Below are 25,274 nucleotides of genomic sequence, written 5' to 3' on the forward strand. Positions count from 1 at the left end.
GCCAGTGAACATGGAAAACGGTGGCCTTCTTAACAACCACAGAACTCGTTACCGGACACTGGAGTGCTGCTGTTTAAAAACTCAATGTCTCCACAGGTGTGAATGCTAGGGGGTAAAGCAGAAGCCGCTAAAATATGTTGTTGTTAGTTGCCATCAAGTCGGCTCTGATTCATGGCAACCCCAAGCACAACAGAGCAAAACGTTGCCCTGTCCTGTGCCATCTTTATAATTGCTGATATGTGTGAGTTCATTGTTGTGGTCAACATGATATTCCATAGTATTATTTTGTGATTCATAGGGTTTTCATTGGCTAATTTTTGGAAGTAAATCACCAGGTCTTTCTTCCTAATCTATCTTAGTCTGGAGGCTCCACCATGGGTGACACTGCTGGTATTTGAAATACTGGTGGCATAGCTTCCAGCATCATGGCAACATGCAAGCCACAAAAAGTGATGCTCTCAGAGCTTATCGATTCTCTCAAGTGAGATCACTGAGTAAGAAAATGGATTCAAACCCAGTCTGTGTCTCAGAGCAAAATCACTTCCTCCTCACAGGCAGCATGAAGACCAGGGTAATAACTGGTTTCAGCCTCATTCTTCTGGTTGCCTAAATGCCCACCAGAGAAATTATTTTTCACTTTAAATGAACATAGCATTTTCATCATGCGCCTACAGAAAAAGACTGATAAATATGAACTGGCCCCCCAAAGAATATCACAGTACTTTGGTTCTTCAATAATTTAAGAAATGTCATTTCCTAGGCTCAAAAAGCCATTCTAAAATAGGAGTTTTAGGCCTTTTATTTATTTATTTTTTGAAGAATGTTGCCTTATTTCAGGTTTGTTATTATTACCTTGTGATGTGTTCTGTCCTGAAAAGGCAATTGGCTCAAAGTCTAACTTTTGAGCTCTTTCATTGCCTGAGTTGCAAATTGATTCCCAACCCTGTTGACAACTAGAACGCAAAAGTTTAGCAAAACACATGATGAGAGACTATGGACATATATTTATCTGTATGGACCTATACACATTGTTGTTGTTAGGTTCCATTGAGTCAGTTCCATCTCATAGCAACCCTACGTACAACAGAATGAAACACTGCCTGGTCCCCCACCATCCTCGCAATCCTTTCTATGCTTGAGCCCATTATAGCAGCCACTGTGTCAATCCATCTCATTGACGGTCTTCCTCTCTTTCGCCAACCCTCTACTTTATCAAGCATGATGTTCTTCTCCAGGGACTGGTCCCTCCTGACAACATGTCCAAATTATGTGAGACTAAGTCTCGCCATCCTCACTTCTAAGGAGTATTCTGCCTGTACTTCTTCCAAGACAGATGTCTTTGTTCTTCTGACAGTCCATGGTATATTCAATATTCTTTGCCAACACTACAATTCAAAGGCATCACATATTGGAATCCTGGTTATCCTACAATATTTGAAAAAAGGATATCCTGAGCAATCAAATGTGGCGGTTAATCGACAGTTACCATATAGGTCAGCTATTCTCAAATGTTTATCCCCAGGAACTCCAGACACTATATAGAGCACTGCCATGAGTGAACTGAGTAACTATAAACTACAGGGCAGTCATGGTCCAGTGGTAGAGTTCTCACCTTCCATACAGGAGACCCAAGTTTGATTCCCAACTGATACACCACATGCACAGCCACCACCTGTCTGTCACTGGTAGCTTTTGTGTTGCTATGATGCTAAACAGCCTCCAGTGTGGCTTCCAGGACAAGATGTACTGGGAAGTAAGGCCTGGCAACCTACTTCCAAAAAATCATCCAGTGAAAACCCTATGGATCATAATGGTCTGATTAGCAACCAGTCATAGGGATGGCACAGGACCAGGCAGTATTTTGTTCCATTGTGCATGGGGATGCCCTGAGTCAGGGACCAACTCAACAGCAGCTAACATCAACAATGGACTGGGTTTTTTCTCAGTCTTTCTGCTTCTTTCTTGCCCTTCCTGCAGTCCATCCACTCTTCTTCAGCCTGAGTATCTCTTAAGGACGCAGTGTGAATCATTCACACAGTAATCTAACTGCTGATTATTGAGCATCTATGATGTGTGAGACACTGTTTAAAGTACTGAGGATACCTTTGGTGTGAAAAATGAGGTCCTTGTTTTCATGGACTTATGGATTTAAGATACTACTGTCAACTCCTCTGCAGAGAAACAGACCCTCAGAGAGGCTGGATAAATAAGGAACAAGCCAAATCCACTTGTCCAGTGATAATCGAGGTTTTCTAGAGAAGGAGTGTTTGTGGGTTGCAGGAGACTTGTGGCTGAAAAGGAAGGATGGAAACTCAAAATACAAGTGGAATTCAAATTTGTTGTTCAGCAAATCTGGGAGAAAAACTGAGGTAACGGAGGTGATGTTCATTGAGCTCCTTTAGGTCCCTGGATGGTGCAAATGGTTTGCCCTCAACTACTTACCTAAAGGTTGGTGGTTCAGACCCACCCAGCAATGCCACAGAAGTCCTGGTGATGTACTTCCATGCAGATCACAGCCCAGAAAACCCAGTGGAGCCGTTCTACTCTTTAATCCGTGGGGTTGCCATGAGTTGGGATCAACTGATGGCGACAGGCTTGGTTTTTAGCTCTGGATGGACTAGGTGTTACACAGATCATCACAGCTCATGTGACACCCCCCAAGCAGATGTTGTCTTCCCAACATTACCTATGAGGGAATTGAGAGTAGTGACATGTACAGATACACAACTAGTACAAGAGGGACAAACAATATAAACCTCTAAACCCGTGTTCTCACACACCCCAAATAGGAGAAAACCAACCGAACCAAACCTACTGTCATTGGAGTTGATGACGACTCATAGAGACGCTATAGGACAGAGCACAACTGCCTCGTAGAGTTTCTAAGGCTGTAATCTTTATGGAAGCAGACTGACACATCTTCCTCCTACGGAGTTGCTGGCGGGTTTGAACCACCAACCTTTCAGTTAGCAGCCAAGCACTTAACCAGGAGAACTGGGAGCTAATTATGTTTTACTATTTGTGGTTGGGAAGAATGAGCAGGTACTGAAGAAAGAGGCAAAGAACTTGGAGCCTGGACTTTCTCAGGTCAGAAAAAGATCATCTGTTCACAATTGCTTCCTTACCATCCTCGCCCTCGCCAGCCCCCTGAGTGTGAGATGTTTTGAAGACCAGAAGCAGCTGCTCATCAGTTTCCCTTGGGTCCAAGCTATTTAAGACAGCCTGGTTCTATGGATGCTTTGGGGAGGTTGGGTTTTTACTGATCCGACTCTGCAGAACTTATCTGCATTCTCCTTGGGGGTCTGACATCAGGTAAGCAGTCATTTCTAACAGTGCATATGGTTTCCACTGCACATCCAGGCATTTCATAACTCAGAGTTCTTTGTGTTGTTCAGTACATCCATCAGCACTTCTAGGCATCACTGATGGCCACCAAAAAATAAAGGAGGCAGGAACACTTTCAGGTTCCTAGACCACGGAATAAGCAAAATATAGATAGATAGGTAAATAGATAGATAGATAGATAGATAGATAGATAGATAGATAGATAGATAGATAGATAGATAGATAGATAGATAGATAGATAGATAGATAGATAGATAGATAGATGATAGATAGATAGATAGATAGATAGATAGATAGATAGATAGATAGATAGATAGATAGATAGATAGATAGATAGATAGATAGATGATGGATGGATGGATGGATGGATGGATGGATGGATGGATGGATGGATGGATGGATGGATGGATGGATGGATGGATGATAGATATAGATATTTATAATTTGTTATGAAATATTTTTTATTATATATTATATGAGCCCTGGTGCCACAGTGGTTAAGTGCTAGGCTGCTAACCAAAAGGTCAGCAGAACGAACCCACCAGCCATGCTGTGGGAGAAGGATGTGGCAGTCTGTTTCCGTAAAGATTACAGCCCTGGAAACCTTATGAGGGTTGCTATGAGTCAGAATCAACTCAACGGCAATGGGTTTTATTGAATTATATATTACATTTATTAGGGAAATTTACATATGTATGTATGCCATTTTCCCTCTTTTTTATACTGCTTCATCCCTTATCTGTATTTTGGAAACACGATTTCCACCCCATATACTGTAACGTCTCTTGGTCTGCCCAGTCTGACTCTTCTCTCTGTCCATTGCATCTCCTCATTTTTAGAACTGTTTATCTTGCTGGAAACAAAGCAACGACTTCCAGCTGGTCTTGTATTTTCTGCCTGTCCCCCAGCCTTGCAATCCCTTCTCCACAGTCACACAAATGATCGTGTCACCTTCTCTGACCTCCCTCCCCCACCTTAAAAAACACATGCTGGCCACCTATTCCCCAGTGAAGGAAAGGCCAAACTCCTTGCCATAGCATACGAAGGCCATTCCAAACTGTTCCCGTGGTATTCTCAAGTGTCAGTTCTCACCAATCCCCCTTCACAGGACAGCCTTCAGCCGTGGTGAACTCGTCTACAAACCAGCCACATGCCATCAGTGTCTCTGTCTTTTCACAGGCTCAGAGCCTGAATGCTCTTTCCTGACTTCATCGAGCAAACTCCTAATGCGCTTTGACAGCGTATTACCCAGCTGTGATGTCACATTACCAGTGGAGCTCCTCAGTGAAGTAGGCAGGTCTGGTGAAGTACAAGTTGCCTTTTAGGGCTAAGGAAGCTCAGAGGTGTTAAGTAACTGTCCCAAGATCAGACAGTGAGTGCATTCCAAAAAAGGACTCAAATTCAGTTCTGATTATGTTTTCAGCAGGTTGTTCCCCCTCCGCCCCCCCCGCCACTGATTATACCACGGTACTTGTACATCATCATCTTTTTATTGCAAACGGTACAATACTTCATGGTGTTTTCTGTGTCCGCAAACAGTAGCAAAACTTGTGTAAAAAAACCTTTTGGCACTCTCTAAAAAGGCTTTGAAATCCTTGAGCTGTAAGAAGTGCTTATAGGGAAGATTTTTCAAGAGGTGCCGCTTAGCATCGGATTCAGAGCCTAACGTCTTCTTTATTCCTCACATTTGACTGAATTTCTTTCAGGAGAGCTTGGCATCTCACCCCAGTGTCATATTGCCTTTGGTTTATCTTTTTTTAATCGAAGAAAAACGTGCCTTCTCTTTTATTTCATAATGTTAGAGTTGTTGGCATATCAAACAGCCCTTCAGTGTGCCATGGCACACTAAGCCTTGGTTATGGTAGACGGATGGCACCACTGGCCCATGAGGGGTCATTCTAGCTGAGAAGAGCTAATAATAGATTGGGGTGCAGATGATATGCCAGGTTCTTTTCTAAAAAGTAGCCTAGAGAGTTGACAGGGTGGGGGGAGTGAGTGCCGTATCACTGACATGGTCGAAAACCGCCAGTGAATGGTGATAATAAAAAGCAAAACAACTTTTAGCCTATTTTTTTTTTATTATTTTAAATGTCCTACAGACAACTAACTAACCAGTTGCTGTCGAGTTGACTCTGACTCATGGCGACCCCATGTGTGTCAGAACAGAATTATGCTCCATAGGGTTTTCAATGGCTGATTTTTTTTTTTTTTTTTTTTTGGAAGTAGATCGCCAGGCCTTTCTTTGAGGTATCTCTGGGTGGACTTGAACCGCTAACCTTTGGGTTAGCAGCTGACCGCTTTAATCGTTTGTACCACCCAGGAACTCCTATAGACAGGTGATGTCGTTATTACCTGCACCGGTGGGAGCCAGACCCGCCTTCCCTCTGGCACACACTGAGCCACTGGTGCTGAGCGTGTCCCAAGCAAATCTCACCAGGTCCTAACAATAATCCAGTGAGGGGAGCACTGTTATCATTTTACAGATAGGGACAATGAGGCTTAGAGAAGTTAAGTAGCTTGCCCAAGGCCACACAGCTAGTGACAGGAAGTAAGCCATGGTCTGTGAGGGTAGGACCCTGGTCTGCTTTGTGCTTTGGGGTCTCCTGGCACACAGTAGGAATTCAGTAATGACTGAACAAATGAATGAAGAAAGAAGCTTTGTCTCAAGGTTTTCAATTTGAAATATCTGAGAACGACTAATGAGGGGACCTGAGCAAATCTTACCTCCTTGGAAAGCTGCAAGGAAAAATGCCCCCTGAAGCCTGAATTTTGTGATTGTACTCCATATCATGGGATGTTTGTTCTTGTTAAGTGCCATCGAGTCGGTTCCGACTCATAGCGACCCTTTGTACAACCGAACGAAACACTGCCCAGTCCTGCACCACCCTCACAATCCTTGCTATGCTTGAGCCCATTGTTACAGCCACTGTGTCAATCCAACTCATTGAGGGTCTTTCTCTTTTTTGCTGACCCTCCACTTTACCAAGCATGATGCCCTTCTCCAGGGACTGATTCCTCCTGATAATATGTCCAGTGCATGTGAGACATAGTCTCACCATCCTTGCATCTAAGGAGCATTCTGGCTGTATTTCTTCCAAGACAGATTTGTTACTCTTTTGGCAGTCCATGGTATATTCAGTATTCTTTGCCAGCACCACAGCTCAAAGACATCGATTTTTCATTGGTCTTCCTTTTCCATTGCCCAGCTTTCCCATGCATATGAGGTGACTGAAAACACCATGGCTTGGGCCAGGCACACCTTAGAACACTTTTAAGAGGTCTTTTAGAGAAGATTTGCCCATTGCAATGTGTTGTTTGATTTCTTGACTGCTGCTTCCATGGGTGTTGATGGTAGATCCAAGTAAAATGAAATCTTTGACAGTTTCGATCTTTTCTCCATTTATCATGATGTTCCTTATTGGTCCAATTGTGAGCATTTTTGTTTTCTTTATGTTGAGGTGTTATCCACTGGAGGCTGTAGTCTTTGATCTTCATGAGTAAGTGCTTCAAGTACTCTTCATTTTCAGCAAGCAAGGTTGTGTCATCTGCATAATACAGGTTGTTAATGAATCTTCCTCCAATCCTGATATCCTGTTCTTCTTCATGAAGTCCAGCTTCTCAGATTATTTGCTGAGCATACGGATTGAGTAGGTATGGTGAAGGGATATAACCCTGACTCACACCTTTCCTTACTTTAAACCATTCAGTAGCCCCTTGTTCTGTTTGAACAGCTGCCTCTTGACCTGGGTGCAGGCTCCTCACAAGCACAGTGAAGTGTACCAGAATCCCCATTCTTTGCAATGTTATCCATAATTTGTTATGATCAATACAGTTGAATGCCTTTGCATAGTCAATAAAACACAGGTAAACATGTCTCTGGTATTCTCTGCTTTCAGCCAGATCCATCTGACATTAGCAATGATATCCCTGGTTCCACATCCTCTTCTGAATCCAACTTGAATTTCTGGCATTTCCCTGTCAATGTACTGCTGCAACTGCTTTTGAATTGTCTTCAGCAAAATTTTACTTGCGTGTGATATTAATGATATTGTTCGATAATTTCCACATTCGGTTGGATCATCTTTTTGGGGAATGGGCATAAATATGGATCTCTTCCAGTTAGTTGGCTAGGTAGCTGCCTTCCACATTTCTTGGCGTAGACAAGTGAGCACTTCTAGCACTGTATCCGTTTGTTGAAACATCTCAATTGTAGTTCTGTCAATTCCCGGAGCCTTGTTTTTTGCCAATGCCTTCGATGCAGCTTGAACTACTTCCTTCAGTACCATGGGTTCCTGAGCATATACTACCTCCTGAAATGGTTGAATGTCAACCAATTCTTTTTGGTATAATGACTCTGTGTATTCCTTCCATCTTCTTTTGATGCTTCCTTTGTAGTTTAATATTTTCCCCATAGAAACCTTCAATATCACAACTCAAGGCTTAAATCTTTTCTTCGGTTCTTTCAGCTTGAGAAATGACAATGATGTTCTTCCCTTTTGGTTTTCTATCTCCAGATCTTTGCACATTGCATTATAACACTTTACTTTGTCTTCTCTAGCCACCCTTCGAAATCTGTTCCACTGTTTTACTTCAACATTTCTTCCTTTCACTTTAGCTACACTATGTTCAAGAGCAAGTTTCAGAGTCTCTTCTGACATCCGTTTTGGTCTTTTCTTTCTTTCCTGTCTTTTTAATGACCTCTTGCTTTCTTCATGTATGATGTTCCTGATGTCATTCCACAGGTCATCTAGTCTTTAGTCATTAGTATTCAACGCATCAAATCTGTTCTTGAGATGGTCTCTAAATTCAAGTGGAATATACGCAAGGTCGTACTTTGGCTCTCATGGATCTGTCCTAATTTTCTGCAGTTTTAACTTACACTTGCATATAGGCAATTGATGGTCTGTTCCGTAGTCAGCCCCTGGCCTTGTTCTGACTGATGGTATTGAGCTTTTCCATCATCTCTTTCCACAGATGTAGTCAATTTGATTCCTATGTATTCCATCTGGCCAGGTCCACGTGTATAGTCGCTGTTTATGTTCATGAGAAAATATATTTGCAGCAAAGAAGTCATTGGTCTTGCAAAATTCTATCCTTTGATACCCGGCATTGTTTCTATCTCCTAGTCATATTTTCCAACTATCGATCCTTCTTCTTTGTTTCCAACTTTCACATTCCAATTACCAGTAATTATCAATGCATTCTGATTACACGTTTGATCAATTTCGGACTCCAGTAGCTGGAAAAATCTTCAATTTCTTCATCTTTGGTCTTAATGGTTGGCACATAAATTTGAATAATAGTCGTATTAACTGGCCTTTCTTGTAAGCGTATGGATATTATCCTATCACTGACACTGTTGTACTTCAGGATAGATCTTGAAATGTTCTTTTTGACAATGAATGCAATGCCATTCCTCCTCAATTTGTCATTCCCAGCATAGTAGACCATATGATTGTCAGATTCAAAATGCCTAATACCAGTCCATTTCAGCTCACCAATGCCTAGGATGTCAATGTTTATTCATTCCATTTCATTTTTGATGATTTCCAATTTTCCTAAATTCATTGTTTGTACATTCCACATTCCGAATATTAACAGATGATTGCAGCTGATTCTTCTCATTTTAACTCATGCCACATCAGCAAATGAAGGTGCTGAAAGCTTGACTCCATCCACATCATTAAGGTCAACTCTACTTTGAGGAGGCCGCTCTTCCCCAGTTGTCTTTTGAGTGCCTTCCAACTGAGGGGCTCATCTTCTGGCACTATATCAGTGTTCCACTGTCATTCATAAGGTTTTTGCTGGCTAATTCTTCTCAGAAGTAGACTGTCAGGTCATTCTCCCTAGCCCATCTTACTCTGAAAGCTCAGCTAAAACCTGTCCACCATGGGTGACCCTGCTGGTTTGAATACCGGTGGCATAGCTTCACAGCAACATACAAGCCCCCATAGTACGACAAACTGACAGATGCATGTGGAACCATGGGATGTAGACTATGGAATAATGCAGGTCAAGGCCAATGAGTTGGCTGCTGGGATGAATTACAACACATCTGTTGATTTCTGCTATTTAATAAGCACTCACTGTATACCAGGATCTGTATAAGGGAGTTTATAGATGGTTTGTCATTTAGTCTTCGCAACAGTCCTGGGGGGCAGTGTTATTATTCCCATTTATAGATGAAAAAACTGAGGCTCAAAGAGTTATCAGGGTCATAGAGCGAGTCAGTTGCTCAGCTCAGCCAGGATTCAACTCAAGCCTTCCCAGCTCCAGGACACTTTAGTCTTTGCATATCTGAGCAGAATCAAAGTTCCTGGGATCTGAGAGCAAGAAGTAGCCGTGGGTATTATCCCAATCATTAGCCGCCTTAATGATGCATTCTAAAGGGCAGGAACGGAATATGCTAGTAGGAGCCAATGAAACATCTTCAGCACACTGTGCACACACTTGCAGAAACAGTTCTGGGGGAGAATTCCATAAAAGCCATTTAAGATAGAAACTCAAATGCCAGGGACAAGGTGTGACAACAAAATTCTTTTTTAAGCCTTAAATTAAAAGCGTGACTAAAGGACATAATGCTTGGTAAAGCAGAGGGTCAGCAAAAAGAGGAAGACCCTCAACAAGATGGATTGACACAATGGCTGCAACGGTGGGCTCAAACACAGCAACGATTGTGAGGATGGCGCAGGACCGGGCAGTGTTTCATTCTGTTGTACATAGGGTTGCTATGGGCCAGAAGTGACAACAAGATTTTTCCCTGTGTAGCACAATTGCCTTTCACATGTTATATCTGTTATTTTCCCACATGTTTCTGATGTCATATCCCTACTGTAAAAGCTCAACAAGCTTCAGCACCAATACACAATTACAGTTCTCTCTCTTCTAACAGTGCCTAAAACAGAGCATGCTCACCAGGGAATTTGACAAACCCTTGCACTGGGGTTACAAGGTGCTAGGCACCATCTAAGTCTTTTGCAAATATAAACTCATTTGACCCCAGAGCAACTCCAAAAGTAGATGCTATCATTATCGCCTCTGCTTTATAGATGGGGAAACTGGGTACAGAGAGGTTAAGAGGTTAAGTCCTGAGTCATAGAGGTTAGAAGGGGCAGAGTGGGGTTGAAGAAGCTGAAGACTGGCCAGTTCTTCTTGAAGCCACTCGGAAGTTATTGCTGGGGGTCAGCCCACAAGTGCTGCCTGCATCACAGTTCTGCCCTTCTCCCTTTTCTTTCCTCACCAGAGGCATTAGCATAAAATAAAGATGTTGAATCTCTCGCTATTTTCACGTTGAAGTCCTGTCAGGGTGTACCATAGCAACTGATGCCCGTGAAACCATTTGGATACCATAGAGGTTGTTATGTGAGAGGAGAGGAGAATCCAGACAGGAGCCGCAGGTGCACTTTGAATAAATCCGGAGTCTCTTTTCATGCAAAAAGGAAAAACCCAGGGAGAAGACATGCAGACTGGAGGCTCAAAGGCCACCCTGGGCCACCATCTGGCTCCAGGAGAGAGTCTTGTACTTCTGATCCAAAGCTGGGAAATCATGTGGTGTGCCTCAGCAGGAGTTGGGGAATTGTATTAAGGGGCAAACTTTCCCATTTTCTTTCAGATTGTGTCTCAGGGGATTTAAATGATGTTTCTCAAGCAGCGAACAAATCTGAGTGAAACAAGAGTGTTGAAAACGGACTTCTATAAGCAGATTCCAGGAAAACTCCCAGCATCTTGCAGAAAATGGCTTACAAATGGAGTTATTGGGACAGCCGGCCCTAGCACAGGTGGCTGAAGGCTGGAAATTCTGGGAGCTGGAGAATTTTGCTGTTAATTATTATTTTTTTTTAATCTTCCATGGAACCCTGGATGACATGGCTCTTGAGAATTGAATGTGCATTCCCACCTAAAGGCTGTAGTTACCGGCTAATTCTGAAACATCTCATATGAGGGACTGTGCCAGTCACTGTCAGAGATGCCATCACGGGATGGAGACTTCTATTCATTCGCTGCTTTCTTGAGGAAGTACTTATCTATAGCTACTACTTACCAGGAGTTCCTGGGTGGCACAAGTGGTTAACACACTTGGCTGCTAACCAAAATGTTGGTGGTTTTCAAGTCTACCCAGAGGCACCTCAGGAGGAAGGGCTGACGATCTACTGCTGAAAAATCAGTCATTGAAAGCCCTACGGAGCCCAGTTCTACTCTGACACGCATGGGGGCGCCATGAGTCAGAGTCAACTCGACGGCAACTGGTTTGGTTTGTGGTTTTTTTGTGTCACCATCATCTGAATTTCTGTGTCATTCTCTTCCTATCTTAAGTCCTCCACTCCTTCTGCCTCTCGAGGTCTTAGACATTACCCCTAATCCAACACTATTGAGAGCATGATTCACAATTAAACGCTTTTACGAGCTGACCCTGGAGTCCTGGGGGTGGGTGAACCTTGTACTCTACGCTGTGTCCACAGTGCCATTGCCTCGCTCCATCAGTCCAGAGTGCCACAGCTTAACTCAGCCTCTCTAGCCACCAGCAGAGCACTCATGCCCCTCCAAGCTGTGATTAGCACCTACTCCAATCCAGCAGGCATTGCATGAAAAGAGTCACAAGTACCTGGGAGGTTGACAAATAGCACTAATAGATGCGGGATGGACGTGATGCAGGGGCACATGCGAGAAGCACTGCCCTCAGGTTCCAACAGTGGGACTCCTTTTGAGAGGAGAAAAGCTCAGCATACTAAACGCAGTGGGCACTTCATTAAGGCTTAAGAAGAGGAAAGGGTGGGGGGGAGGGAATTAATGTCAACCCCCTTGCATAGTTTATTTTATTGAATTCTCGCAGTGACCCTGCAAAGTAGATGATCTTATTTCCATTTGCCAAATTAAGGAATTAACGCCCAGAGAGATGAAGTGGCTTGCCTCCTGTTACTATACCATTAAGTGATGGAGGTGTGATCCAAACTTGTGTTAGACTAGAAAGCCAGGGCTTTTCCCATCTCACCAAGATTCCCATCAGGGGATAACAAAGTAAGGACATGCGTCCTCACTCTGCCACTTGGTAACAGTTCAGGTTGTGCGAGTAAATTGATATTTCCTAGATGCAGTGGTGTTGGCGAAGAATACTGAATATACATACCATGGACTGCCAAAAAACAAACCAAACCATCTTAGACGTACAACCAGAATGCTTCTTAGAAGCAAGGATGGCAAGACTGGGTCTTACACAGTTTAGACATGTTGTCAGGAGGGCTCAGTCCCTGGAGAAGGACATCATGCTTGACAAAGTACTGGGTCAGGGGAAAAGAGGAAGACCCTCAAAGAGGTGGACTGACACAGTGGCTGCAACAATGAGCTCAAGCATAACAACAATTGTAAAGATGGCACAGAACCAGGCAGTGTTTCCTTCTGTTGTGCATAGCGTTGCTATGAGTCGGCACCTAACAACAACAAGACTCAGCCTGGAGCCTTGGTGGCTAACTACTCGGCTGTTTACCAAAAGGTCAACAATTCCAATCCACCGGCTGGTCCTTGGAAACTCTATGGGCCAGTTCTACTCTGTCCTATAGGGTCGTTATGAGTTGGAATCGACACGACAGCAATGGGTTTAGACTCAGTCTGTCCGTTAAATGAAGATAATTAGTTCTGCCTGCTTATCTTCCAAAGTTTTGCAAGAAACAAATGAAAGAATGGATAATGGGAATGTTTAAAATCCTAAATATCTATGAAGATATGAGGAACTGTGACAACTAGAACACACCTGTCTAGAACTCAGTTCCACACCATGGCAAACCATTTGGAAGAAACCAGGTTCTCACCTAGTTTCCACCACACATGGCCTTTTTAGGACTCAGTTCACCTTGCTAGTTCACAGTTCTGGTGTTTGTATCTACCATGATGATCAGAATGGAAAGAACTTTATCAAGTGTTAGGTCTCTACTTGCTGTACCTGTTTCATTTCTTCCTCTCTTTGACACAGACTTAATTCGTCCTAAGTTTGGTTCTCTCCAGTGGTCCCATGGTAGCACACTCATTCAGACAACCATTACCGTGGTTACACCCTCTTTCTCTCTTGCCATCTCCAATAGATTGCCAATCCTGTGGATCTTATCTCCACCATTTTATCTTACGAGACCACTGCAGGAGTTTCCCAACTGATGTCCCTGTGTCTGTCATTGACTCTCTTCCTACAATTCATTTTCCAAACCACAGTCAGAAAATCTTTTAAAATGAAAATCAGTTCCTGTCACCCCTCTGCTTAGCACCACATAGTGGCTTCTAGTTGCAGTTGGAATTAAATGCAAGCATCTTCTACTGGCCTGTAAGGTCTGTCTACAACTCTAGCCTCATCTCGTGTTACTACCACCATTCCCTATTACTGCTCTCCAGCCACACCATTGCTGTTTCTTGCCTCAGGACATTTGCACTTATGATTTCCTCTTCCTGGAGTTCTCTTTCACTACCCAGGACTTGCTCATGGCAAACATTCAGGTCTCGGTTTAAATATCAGTTCCGCACAGAGGTCATTCCTGATCTCTGATTTCAATCATGTCATCAACCATCATACTTTCTCGTCATGACCTGTTATTGCATGGCATTTGTGTGTGGGTGTGTTCGGGTGTATAATACTTAATGTCTGTCTCCCTTATTAGAAAGTAAGCGCAACGGTAGGGGCCATCCACTGTGTTCACCACTGTTTACGCAGCAACCAGCACAGTGCCTGGCAGATAGTAAGGACTCAACAAACATTTGTCATGGTCCTATAATGGTACAAAATAACCAGTTCCTCAAGAAATGCATCAAAGTTGACTATGATGTCTACACCCTTCACCAATCAGAGAGTCACTGGTCCACCTAACCAGAATGCCCCTCTTTATTGCTTCATTCCAGGAGCGGCTTGTGCTGTCCGTGCTCCCCAGGTTTGTTGTCCTGGAAATGATCAATGACATGACTAATGTGGAAGACGAGCACCTGCAGCACCAGTTCCACCGGATCTACATCCACCGCTATGAGAATGTCAGGTGAGAGAGCAACGCCCGCCCAGTTCTCCATGGGATCTGTGTGTGCCCGACAGCTCTTCTCTCTCAGTCATGACTCTGTCTGCCTGAATGTCAGTGCCTTCCTTTACGTGGTTGAATAATTCATTAATTAGTGATTATTCATCAGAGAGTTCTACATTTCCAAATTGAGGCTCAAGAAGAATGTCAGAGGAATGCAATTAGATTTGTCAGTTGACTTATCGGCTGGCTCCCCTGCAGTAAACTTGCCTGTCTTCTGAGTGGGAAAAGCAAAAGCCTTTTAGACAATGACTGGAAAAATAATCCCAGAATTTGATCTGGAGGCCTCAGAGCTGCACACATAGATCTCCTCCTTTCTATTCCTCCTAAATGTCTTTAAAACAAGACAAAGAAGTGTGTCCACTCTTTCCTCTGTAAACATTTATCTGGTCAGTCATCCTTCCATCCATCTGTCCATCTACACATCCATCCATCCACGCACACATCCTTCCACCCATCCACCCACCCATCCATCCACCCATCTATCCACCTATCCATCCATCCATCCATCCATTCATCCATCTTCCATCCATCAGTCCATCCACCTATCTAGCCACCCATACATACATACATACATACATACATACATACATACATCTACCCATCTATCCACCCATCCACCCACCCATCCATCCATCCATCATCCATCCACCCACCCACCCACCCATCCATCCATCCATCCATTCATCCATCTTCCATCCATCAGTCCATCTATCTATCAGCAGAGTCTATGCTGAGCCCTGGGCTAGACAGTGTGGTGTACTGAAAATCAGATGACGAGATCCATAGTGAGGCAGAGCAGCTTTGAAATCCCGATTCTGCCTCTTTCCTTTGTGTGGCCTTGGACAATTTACTTACCTAAGTCTCAGGATCCTATTTTAATAGCCATCTTGCAGGATTTTATAAATATTATATGAGTCGAGTTACATACAAAGCATAGAACAGAGGTAAGAATAGCATTAGGCATATCATAAGTTATTTCAGACATGTTTCTTAGTTGCAAGCAAAAGAATTCAACTCTGGCTGATTTAAAAGAAAAAAAAAATGTATGAAAAGGCCATAAGGTGGATGACAGCATAACTGGGGAAGGTTAAAATCATGCTCGGGACACGGTCTGGAGTGATCAAGGACACAGAGCCAGCATAGCCACATGAGAGCTAGGCCAGTGAGGACACTGCTGCCCCTGTCTCTTGAGACTCCACTGTTTGTGCCACCAACTCCCTGTCCCTGACACAGCATGCCACCACTGCAATTGCTCCTGCAGCCCCAGAAACTGGATGTTGCTGCCTTTGCCTGGCCCCCATTCTCTGTTCCCCCTACTTCTTTGTATCTCCATTTAAAGCTGGGGCAGGTGTGTCTGGTTGGCTGAGGTCAGTCATTTGCTGGTAGCCTCTAACATTTCCAGCTTGTACAGTAAAAAAGGCCAGTTGCCATTGAGTCAGTTTCAGCTTCTCACAACCCATGCATATCAGAGTACAATAGCGCTCCACAGGATTTTCAATGACTAATTTTTCAGAAATAGATCAACAGACCTTTCTTCTAAGGCATTTCTGAATGGACTTGAACCACCAACCTTTCAGTTAGCAGGGAGCAAATTAACCATTTGCACCACCCAGAGACTCCACTTGTACAGTAGAAGGCTATATTTCCCTCCTACCAAATATCATAAGGTGGAAATTTCCCAAGCACAGAGGGAAAGTCCATACATTGAACAACTCTAGAAATGACAAATGTCCACTCTTAGTTTCTTTCTTCCTAACATTAGAGGAAAGAAGAACAAATTTTCCCTTTTACCAGTATCTCTATGTGTTTTATGCCTGGCATGCAGGGACCCTCATTTCAAAGCAATGCCCAATAGACAGCATGGTTCCAATACAACACTTTAGCAGGCATGTTAGTCTAAGTCATCTTTTGGGTCTTGTCTAAGACTTGGCCCCCTTAAACAACACTGATTTAGAAGCTTGAGTTTATAAAGCTGCCTCTTGTCAAACAGCAACCCCAGCAGGAGACACACTCTGGATCTAGAAACTGGTCCCATAGAAAATAGGAAGTCATCAATATCACTTGTAGAGCAATTAATACCTTTGGAGTTCCTGCGTGGAGCAAAAGGTTAATGCACTTGGCTGCTAACCTTTGGCTGGAAGTTCGTATTTACCTAGAGATGCCTTGGAGAAAGGCCTGAAAATCTACTTCCAAACAATCAGCCACGGAAAACCCTGTGGAGCCCAGTCCTACTCCAACACACAAGAGGTCAGCACAAGTTGAAATCAGCCCAACGGTAATGGGTATGGTTTTGGGTTTCTTTCTTTCTTTCTTTCTTTCTTTCTTTTTGGTCGAGGGGAGGAAGAGAACTCTATTATCAAGGTAGGCAAAGGGTGATAAATCACAGAAAGAGGAAAACCTTTCTGAAAGAGGTGAACTTAACTGAGATTGAGTTAGCCAAGTGGAAAAAGATGAGGACATTTATCCTGGGCAGCGAGATTGCACAAGTGAAGGCAGAGGGGTGGTACCTGCGGAGAATGAGAGCTGGTTTTCCATATTGCTTCCATGGCAGCAATGAGGCTCCATTATAAGGGCCAGTCCAGAGAGAGCAAAAATTGAAGGAATATATTGGAAGAAAATGGTGGTGCAACAGTTAAGTGCTCGGTTGCTAATCAAAAGGTTGGCTGTTTGAACCGACCCAGCCACTCTATGGGGGAAAGAACTAGCGATCTGCTTCCCTAAAGATTAAAGCCAAGAAAATCTTAAGGAGCAGTTTTACTCTGTCACATGGGGTCACTGTGATTTGGAAATCAACTCGATGGCACCTAACAACAACAAATACATATAAATATATATGTATGTATATTATATATGTATATATACAACAAAAATATATGTGTGTATATAAATATATGCAGTGCCATTGAGTGGATTCTGACTCACGTCAACTCTACGTGTTACAGAGTAGAATTGTGCTGCAAAAGCAGTTGACAGCATGTTAACCTTTTGTACCACCCAGGGACTCATACACACACATACACAAATGTATACATGTTGGAAAACACAGCCTTGGTGATGGAAATGACACCAGACATCGATGGAGAAGCTCAATATCATCAGTTGGAACAAGACCAGAGGCAAACTGGAACAGACCATCAATTGTTCATATGCAAGTTGAAGCTGAAGAAAATTAAAACCAGTCCACAAGAGCCAAAGAACAACCTTGAGTATATCTCACCTGAATTTACAGGCCATATCAAGAATAGATTTGACACACGCATACTAAGGACCAAAGACCAGACAAGTTGTGGGATGACATCAAGGACATTGTACATGAAGAAAGAAAAGGTCATTAACAAGACAGGAAAGAAAGAAAAGACCAAAATAGATGTCAGAAGAGACTTTGAAACTTGCTCTTGAATGTTGAATACCTAAAGCAAAAGGAAGAAATTATGAAGTAAAAGAGCTAAACAGAAGATTTCAAAGGCCAGCTCGAGAAGACAAAGTAAAGTATTATAATGGCATGTCCAAAAAGCTGGAGTTAGAAAACCAAAAGGGAAGAACACAGTCAGCATTTCTCAAGCTGAAAGAACGGAAGAAAAAATCCAAACCTCAAGTTGCAATATTAAAGGATTCTATGGGCAAAATGGAAACCCTGGTGGCGTAGTGCTATGGCTACTAACCAAAAGGTCGGCTGTTCGAATCCACCAGCTGCTCCTTAGAAACTCTATGGGGCAGTTCTACTGTGTCCTCTAGGGTCACTATGAGTTGGAATCGACTCGACGGCAGTGGGTTGGGTATGGGCAAAATATTAAATGAGGCAGGAAGCATCAAGAGAAGATGGAAGGAATACACAGAGTCACTATACCAAAAAGAATTGGTAGACATTCAACCATTTCAGGAGATAGCATATGATCAAGAACCAATAATACTGAGAAAATAATTTGCTCTATAAACTTTCATGTAAAGCACAATAGAAAAAATAAATAAGTGAAATAAAAAAGAGCCAGTGGTACTGAAGGAAGAAGTCTAAGCTGCACCGAAGGCCTTGGTGAAAAACAAGGCTCCAGGAATTGAGGGAATATCAACTGAAATGTTTCAACAAACAGACGCAGCACTGGAGATGCTTACTCATCTATGCCAAGAAATGTGGAAGACAGATACTTGGCCAACTGACCAAAAGAGATCCATATTGATGCCCATCCCAAAGAAAGGTGATCCAACGGAATGAGGAAATTATTGAACAGTGTTATTAATATCACACTTGAGTAAAATATTGCTGAAGATAATTGAAAAACTGTTGCAGCAGTACATTGACAGGGAACTGCCAGAAGTTCAAGCCTGATTCAGAAGAGGACATGGAATAAGGGATATCATTGCTGATGTCAGATGGATCTTGGCTGAAAGCAGAGAATACCAGAAAGATGTTTACCTGTGTTTTACTGATATGCAAAGGCATTCAACTGTGTGGATCATAACAAAATATCGATAATGTTGCAGAGAATATAAATTCTAGATCACTTAATTGTGCTCATGTGGAACCTGTACATGGATGCGGAGGCAATTGTACAAACAGAACAAGGAAATATGTGTGGTTTAAAATCAGGAAAGGTGTGTGTCAGGGTTAAATCCTTTCACCATACCTATTCAATCCGTATGCTGAGCAAATGATCTGAGAACCTGGACCATATGAAGAAGAATGGGGCATCAGGATGGGGGAGACTCATTAACAACCTGCATTATATAGATGACACAACCTTGCTTGCTGAATGCTAAGAGGACTTGATACACTTACTGATGATCAAAGAGTACAGCCTTCAGTATGGATTATACCTTAACATAAAGAAAACAAAAATCCTCACAACTGGACCATTAAGCAATGTTATGATAAACAGAGAAAAGATTAAAGTTGTCAAGGATTTCATTTTGCTTGGATCCACAATCAACCTCCAGGGAAGCACCAGTAAAGAAATCAAACAACGTATTGCATTGGGCAAATTTCCTGCAAAAGACCTCTTTAAAGCATTGGAAAGCAAAGATGACACTTTGAGAACTAAGGTGTGCCTAACCCAAGCCTTGGTATTTTCAATCACCACATATGCATGTGAGAGTTGGACAATGAATAATGAAGAATGAAGAAGAATTGATGTCTTCAAATTATGGTATTGGCTAAGAATTTTGAATGGACTGCCAGAACAAACAAGGAGCACTCTGACTGTACTTGGAAGAACTACAGTCAAAGTTCTCCTTGGAAGCAAGGATGGTGAGACTTCATCTCACATACTTTGGACATGTTATCAGGAGAGACCAGACCCTGGAGAAAGGACATCATACTTGGTAAGGTAGAGGAAGACCCTCAACAGGATGGATTGACACAGTGGCTACAACAATAGGCTTAACGATTGTGAGGATGCTACAGGACTGGAAGGTGTTTCATTCTGTTGTTCACAGGGTTGCTATGAGTCGGAACTGACTCAGCGGCACCTAACAACAACAACAACTCATATTCATATGAAAGCTGGACAATGAATAAGGAAGACTGAAGAAGAATTGATGCCTTTGAATTACGGTGTTGGCGAAGTATACTGAATATACCATGGACTGCCAGAAGAAGGAATAAATCTGTCTTAGAAGAAGTACAGCCGGAATGCTCCTTAGAAGCAAGGATGAGGAGACTTCCTCTCGCTTACTTTGGACATGCTATCAGCAGGGAAGGGACCAGTCCCTCGAAAAGAACATCATGCTTGGTAAAATACAGGGTCAGCAAAAAGGACTCCAAATGAAATGGATTGATACAGTGGCTGCAACAATGGGCTCAAGCATAGCAATGATGATGAGGATGGTGCAGGGCCGGGCAGCGTTTCATTCTGTTGCACATAGGGTCACTATGAGTCTGAACTAACTCGACGGCACCTGACAACAACAAATATATATATGAACACATACCTACATATATATATATACACACACACACACACACACACACACACACAGAGAGATACATATATATGGAGCCCTGGTGGTGCAACAGTTAAGTACTTGGCTGCTAACCAAACAGTTGGCGGCTGAAACCACCCAGCGGCTCTGTGGGAGTAAGACCTGGCAACTTGCTCCCATAAAGATTACAGCCAAGAAATCCCTAAGGGGGAGTTCTACTCTTTCACATGGGGTTTCTACGAGTCAAAAGTGGTCTGGAAGGCACCTAACAACAACATATATATGTATATACACATATATACATGTAGTCATATTATGAAAGTGCCTGTCACCATGGAGAAAAGGAGTGGGGGTGGAGAATTAACTACCCTAAAAAAGAAAACAAAGCAAAACAAGTCTACCCACGCTCACCAAAATACTCAGAAGCCTTAAGGTCCGTAATCACCACATTTGGCTTTCTTTCTGCTCTAATCAATTTTCAGTGCTTCCCTTAGTCCTCAACAGCCAAAGTTACTTCTCCTCTCCCTCAACCCCGTCCATTTATTTTAAATAATCGAACTGACTTCTTGCACTTGAGAGCCTTCTCCAAAAGCTCACACCACACTAAACTAAAATCTAGTTTACTGCCCTACATTTCTCATTCTCCTTGGAGATGTGAGTCATTTCTAGGGGAGAAGAACGCACGCAGAACCCCGCTGTTGCACCAGCCTCCCCCCGGCTGTTCACAGCAGTGTCAGTGGCGAGAAGCCAACAGCTCCTGGAGGTATTGAGAAGATAAAAACAACACAGGGTGGAGGGCTCTCCTGCCCGCTGCTGGGCACTAAAATAACATCAGTACCAAAAGGCGGAAAAGGAGCATCCTTAGATCCCTTCCCGGGCCCCAAAGCAAACCCACTGTGGTGTTTTGGAGCCCGTTTGAAATTATTTCCAATCTCTTCACCTTCTTCATAGCAACCCACCTGGTTAACCCTTCTTAGCTCTGCTACTTTGGATTGTGAGTGACATGGCCCTTTCCTAAACACAGTCTCCTAAACATTTCTAAGTCTTCATTATGTTTCACACAATTCATTGTCTCCTATCAGCAAAGAGGCACCACGACTGGGAGTTAGTGTGCCCAGGAGGACTGGGACCCAGCAGGGCAGGTTTTCATTCAGAACCTTCTCCAGGAACCATCCCTGTAGGACTTTGACTGAACCATTTCGTCTTTATGGGCCTTAGTTTCCCAACTCAAAAATTGAGCTCTTTGAAAAAAAAAAAATTTTTTGGACTCTTGGTCAAGTTGGTCTTCCCTTTTGTTCTTCCCATTCCATCTGCCCAATTCTATCTCTATTTCCTTTTTTTTTTTTTTTTCTTTTCTCTAGCTATTTAAGACACTTTCGTATTAAGGTAATGCTGGCTGCTTTAACAAATACCCCTCCCCAATCTCAATTATTTTAACTCAATAATTTGTACCTTCCTCACTCAACTGTCCACTGCTGATAGTCTTGGTCAGTGAGTGACGGATGGACAAAGGCCTCTGCATTTGATGGCTGCACCATTCCCTTGGGCCTCAAGATTCTCTGCATTCAATTGTTAAAGAAGAAAAAGTGGAGTAGGCCTCAGTCCCTGGGGAGTGTGGTAAGGTGGCATGGAGCCTGCAGATCCATCAAGTGGGCCATCCCATGGCCCTCTACATGCTAACCATGGAACGCTAGGCAAGTCCCCTTGTCTCCCCGAGCCTCGGTTTCCCCATCTCCATAACAAAGAGGACAATGTCTGCTCTATTGCTTCACTGGAAAGAGTGATGAAATCAGTGCTCATAGTGTGCCTCGCCTTTAGAAGACTTTTAAGAACTGCCCCTTCCCTTACTTTCCCCTTCCCTTATGCCAAGCTGGACCCCTAAGTGGCACAGAGAGTTTGCACTTAACTACTAGCCTAAAGGTTAGAGGCTCAAATCCACCTAAGCAGCTCTGTGGAAGAAAATTCTGGCAATCTGTTTCCATAAAGATTATCAGCCAAGGAACCCCTTTGGAGCGGTTCTACTTTGTAACTCATGGGGGTCACCATACGTCGGAATCCACTGAATGGCAACAAGTTTTTATACAAAGCCGTGTGCATAGAATTAGTCCTTACCTACCTGAAATTCCTAGTAAATGTAAGAGCTTTGGGTAATTGACTATCCTTCCTGAGGTCTCCCAACTTTGCGATCGATTCTTATAATCTCTGGAAAAAATGCCTAACTCTATTTGCCTGCCTTTGGGGGTAGAGTATACATCATTGGAGGAGCCCTGGTGATGCAATGATTGAGGACTCTGTTGCTAGCCAGAAGGTAGGCAGTTTGAACCCACCAGCCACTCTACAGGAGAAAAGACCTGGCGATCTGCTCCTGTAATGATTACAGCCCAGCAAACCCTATTGGGCAGTTCTACTCTGTCCTATAGGGTCACTATGAGTCAGAATCGACTCGACAGCACACAACAACAACATATATCATTGGACTCGAAATAATGAGGTTTTCTTTTCTTTTTCCCCCCTGTGTCTATTTTGTTCTATATTTGTGGCATCTGCATTGCTGCTTATTGTGAAAATGTAGATATTTCATCACAGTTCAATTTGCTTTTCACAATAAATTGATCTGTTCATAGTGACACATTCTCTTTGGGGTTGTTGGCATGGCTCACACTCCACACCCCTGCACAGGAAGAAGGGCTTTCTTCTGTCACTTTGTCCTTCCTGAATGCCTTAGGGACTCATTCTCTGCTGAGATATTTGTTAAGTACCTAGGCATTTCTCCTGACTCCCATGGCAGGGAGAGGGAACATCTCAGAACACAGAGAGGGCTGGTTTATTTAGATGGTGTTGATATGTCCCTGGGAGGAATTAAAATGTTAATACGCTTTCTCCCCACCCCTACCCTACCCTCTTCCCTGTTGTTTAGTATTCTTTTCGCAGATGTTAAAGGATTTACCAACCTCTCCACGACCTTGTCTGCTCAGGAGCTGGTCAGGATGCTCAACGAGCTCTTTGCCAGATTTGATCGCCTGGCCCATGTGAGTTGAATTTCATTCCCTCCTAGTCATTGGCTGCAGTGAGGGGCTGCATGAGGAATTAGGGAGGAGAAGGACTCAACTCCATCGCCCATGTTGTTACCATTCTGCATTCCTTCTCTGGGCATGGACCCCTGACCTTCGCACACTCTGGGGACTGAAGTTAGTTATTTATAGGCCATAGGGTGGAAGGCTTCTCAGATTAATTTTCCCAGTTAAGAGACAGCTGAGAAAGCAACAATCAAACCACGGTCTTTTTTATCTGCATTTCACTCCCTGTCATTATGTCTCCTGCATGTGGCCAAGTGCCATCAAAGCCCTGGTACTCGTACATGCAGTGGTAGCTGCCTGTAGTTTCCTGGCCAACCTCGGCCATTTGGAACGAATTAGCCTATTCTCCAGAACCAGTTATCTGCTGGGCCATCCTGCTGCCATTTTGTTTGACCTAACATAAAAGCTCTGTTTCTAGCCAAAAAGATCCTGCCTTCCTTTTTCAGCTGGCTTGATCAGAGCTAACCTAGAGGAGAAGTCAAAGGAGATAGACATTGGCTATCAGAACACTCACCCCGGTCTTAAAGCCCCTCAAGTCACAGGGGAATACCATTGTCACACTATATTTTAGAGTGGGCTGTCTCATAATTTTTATACCCTGGGTGGTGCAGGGATTAAGTACTTAGCTACTAACCGAAAGGTTGGCGGTTCAAACCCACCATCCACTCCACAGTAAAAAGATATGGTGGTCTGCTTCCATAAAGATTTACAGCCTTAGAAACCCTATGGGACAATTGTACTCTGTCCTATAAGGTAGCTCTGAGTTGGAATCAACTCAACAGCAATGGGTTTTATCTCCATATATGGCTTGATAAACTCGATGGATTTTTCCAAATTGTTTATAATGTGAAAGCCATCAATATGGGACGAAAAGGATTATAAGAAGGCTAACTTGATAAAATTTGTAAGATAACCCTTATCCCACCTTATTTTTCTTTTTAAATTTTTTTTTTCCAAGTAGTCTGGCTTCCTTAATATGAACTTTTCAAAGAAGTTTCTGGTAGGAAGAAGTTGCTTGGTTATCACTGCCAAGTCATCTGATAGGTCACAAAATTGGATCGGAATGATGTGTCTGCAATTGACAAAGCTTGACAGATAGGACAGAAGACAAGGCTTTATTTTATATATATATATATATATATATATATATATACACCATTTATTCTAAGGAGCCCTGGTAGCACAATGGTTAAGTGCTTGGGTAGTTGAACCCACCAAGAGGCTCCATGTGAGAAAGACCTGGTGATCTATAAAGATTACAGCCAAGAAAACCCTGGGGAGCAGTTCTGCTCTGTCACATGGGGTCTCTCTAATCCGGAATTGACGGCACACAACAACAACCACTTATTCCAGGCTGACAGTTTTCAAGGAGCTTGCGGGCTTCTCCTTATGTCAACAAGAAAATTGTACCCTGGTTATGAACATCTTTACCACGTTGTTCAGTTTCTGCTCCAGAAACTAACAAACCTTTTTACCCAGTCTCCTTCCAAAACACTTCTTTTTCCAACAGCTCTACCATCGTGGATTTTGCCATAATTCTTGCAGTTTTATAGAGAAAAGACCATGAAGCCCCAAATCAGATCAACATGGATTTGAATTCCATTTCTCCCCCTGACATGCTGTGACCTTCACTTCTTGAAGCCTGCCATTCCTCACCTGTGAAATGCACACGACTCAGAAGGTGGTCACAAAGACCAAATGAGATCAATGTCATGCATTTGACAGAGCCCGGCACTTAGTACCTACTCAGTAAAAACCGGTTCCTTTCTGCACTTACATTTTTCCAAAGTGTTTTCACCTCTGTTTTCATGGGAAGGCCATTGTAGGGGTTGGGGAGAATCACATCTGGTACACATGTTATTTTAGCCAGCAGATCTTGGTTAGGCATGTG

At 43.1% G+C, this 25,274-nt stretch overlaps 1 protein-coding gene across 1 annotated transcript in view; it reads left to right on the plus strand.

Moving 5' to 3' along the window:
- The window catches only part of ADCY8 (adenylate cyclase 8), a 224,148-nt gene that overhangs the window by 69,131 nt on the left and 129,743 nt on the right, over nt 1-25,274 (plus strand). Inside the window, exons 3-4 of the mRNA XM_049853746.1 lie at nt 14,221-14,351; nt 23,224-23,335. Coding sequence (XP_049709703.1) covers nt 14,221-14,351; nt 23,224-23,335 — 243 coding nt within the window. The remainder of the gene's footprint in view (nt 1-14,220; nt 14,352-23,223; nt 23,336-25,274) is intronic.

The sequence above is a fragment of the Elephas maximus genome, chromosome 15, assembly GCF_024166365.1.
Source record: "Elephas maximus indicus isolate mEleMax1 chromosome 15, mEleMax1 primary haplotype, whole genome shotgun sequence".
Lineage (NCBI taxonomy): Eukaryota > Metazoa > Chordata > Mammalia > Proboscidea > Elephantidae > Elephas > Elephas maximus.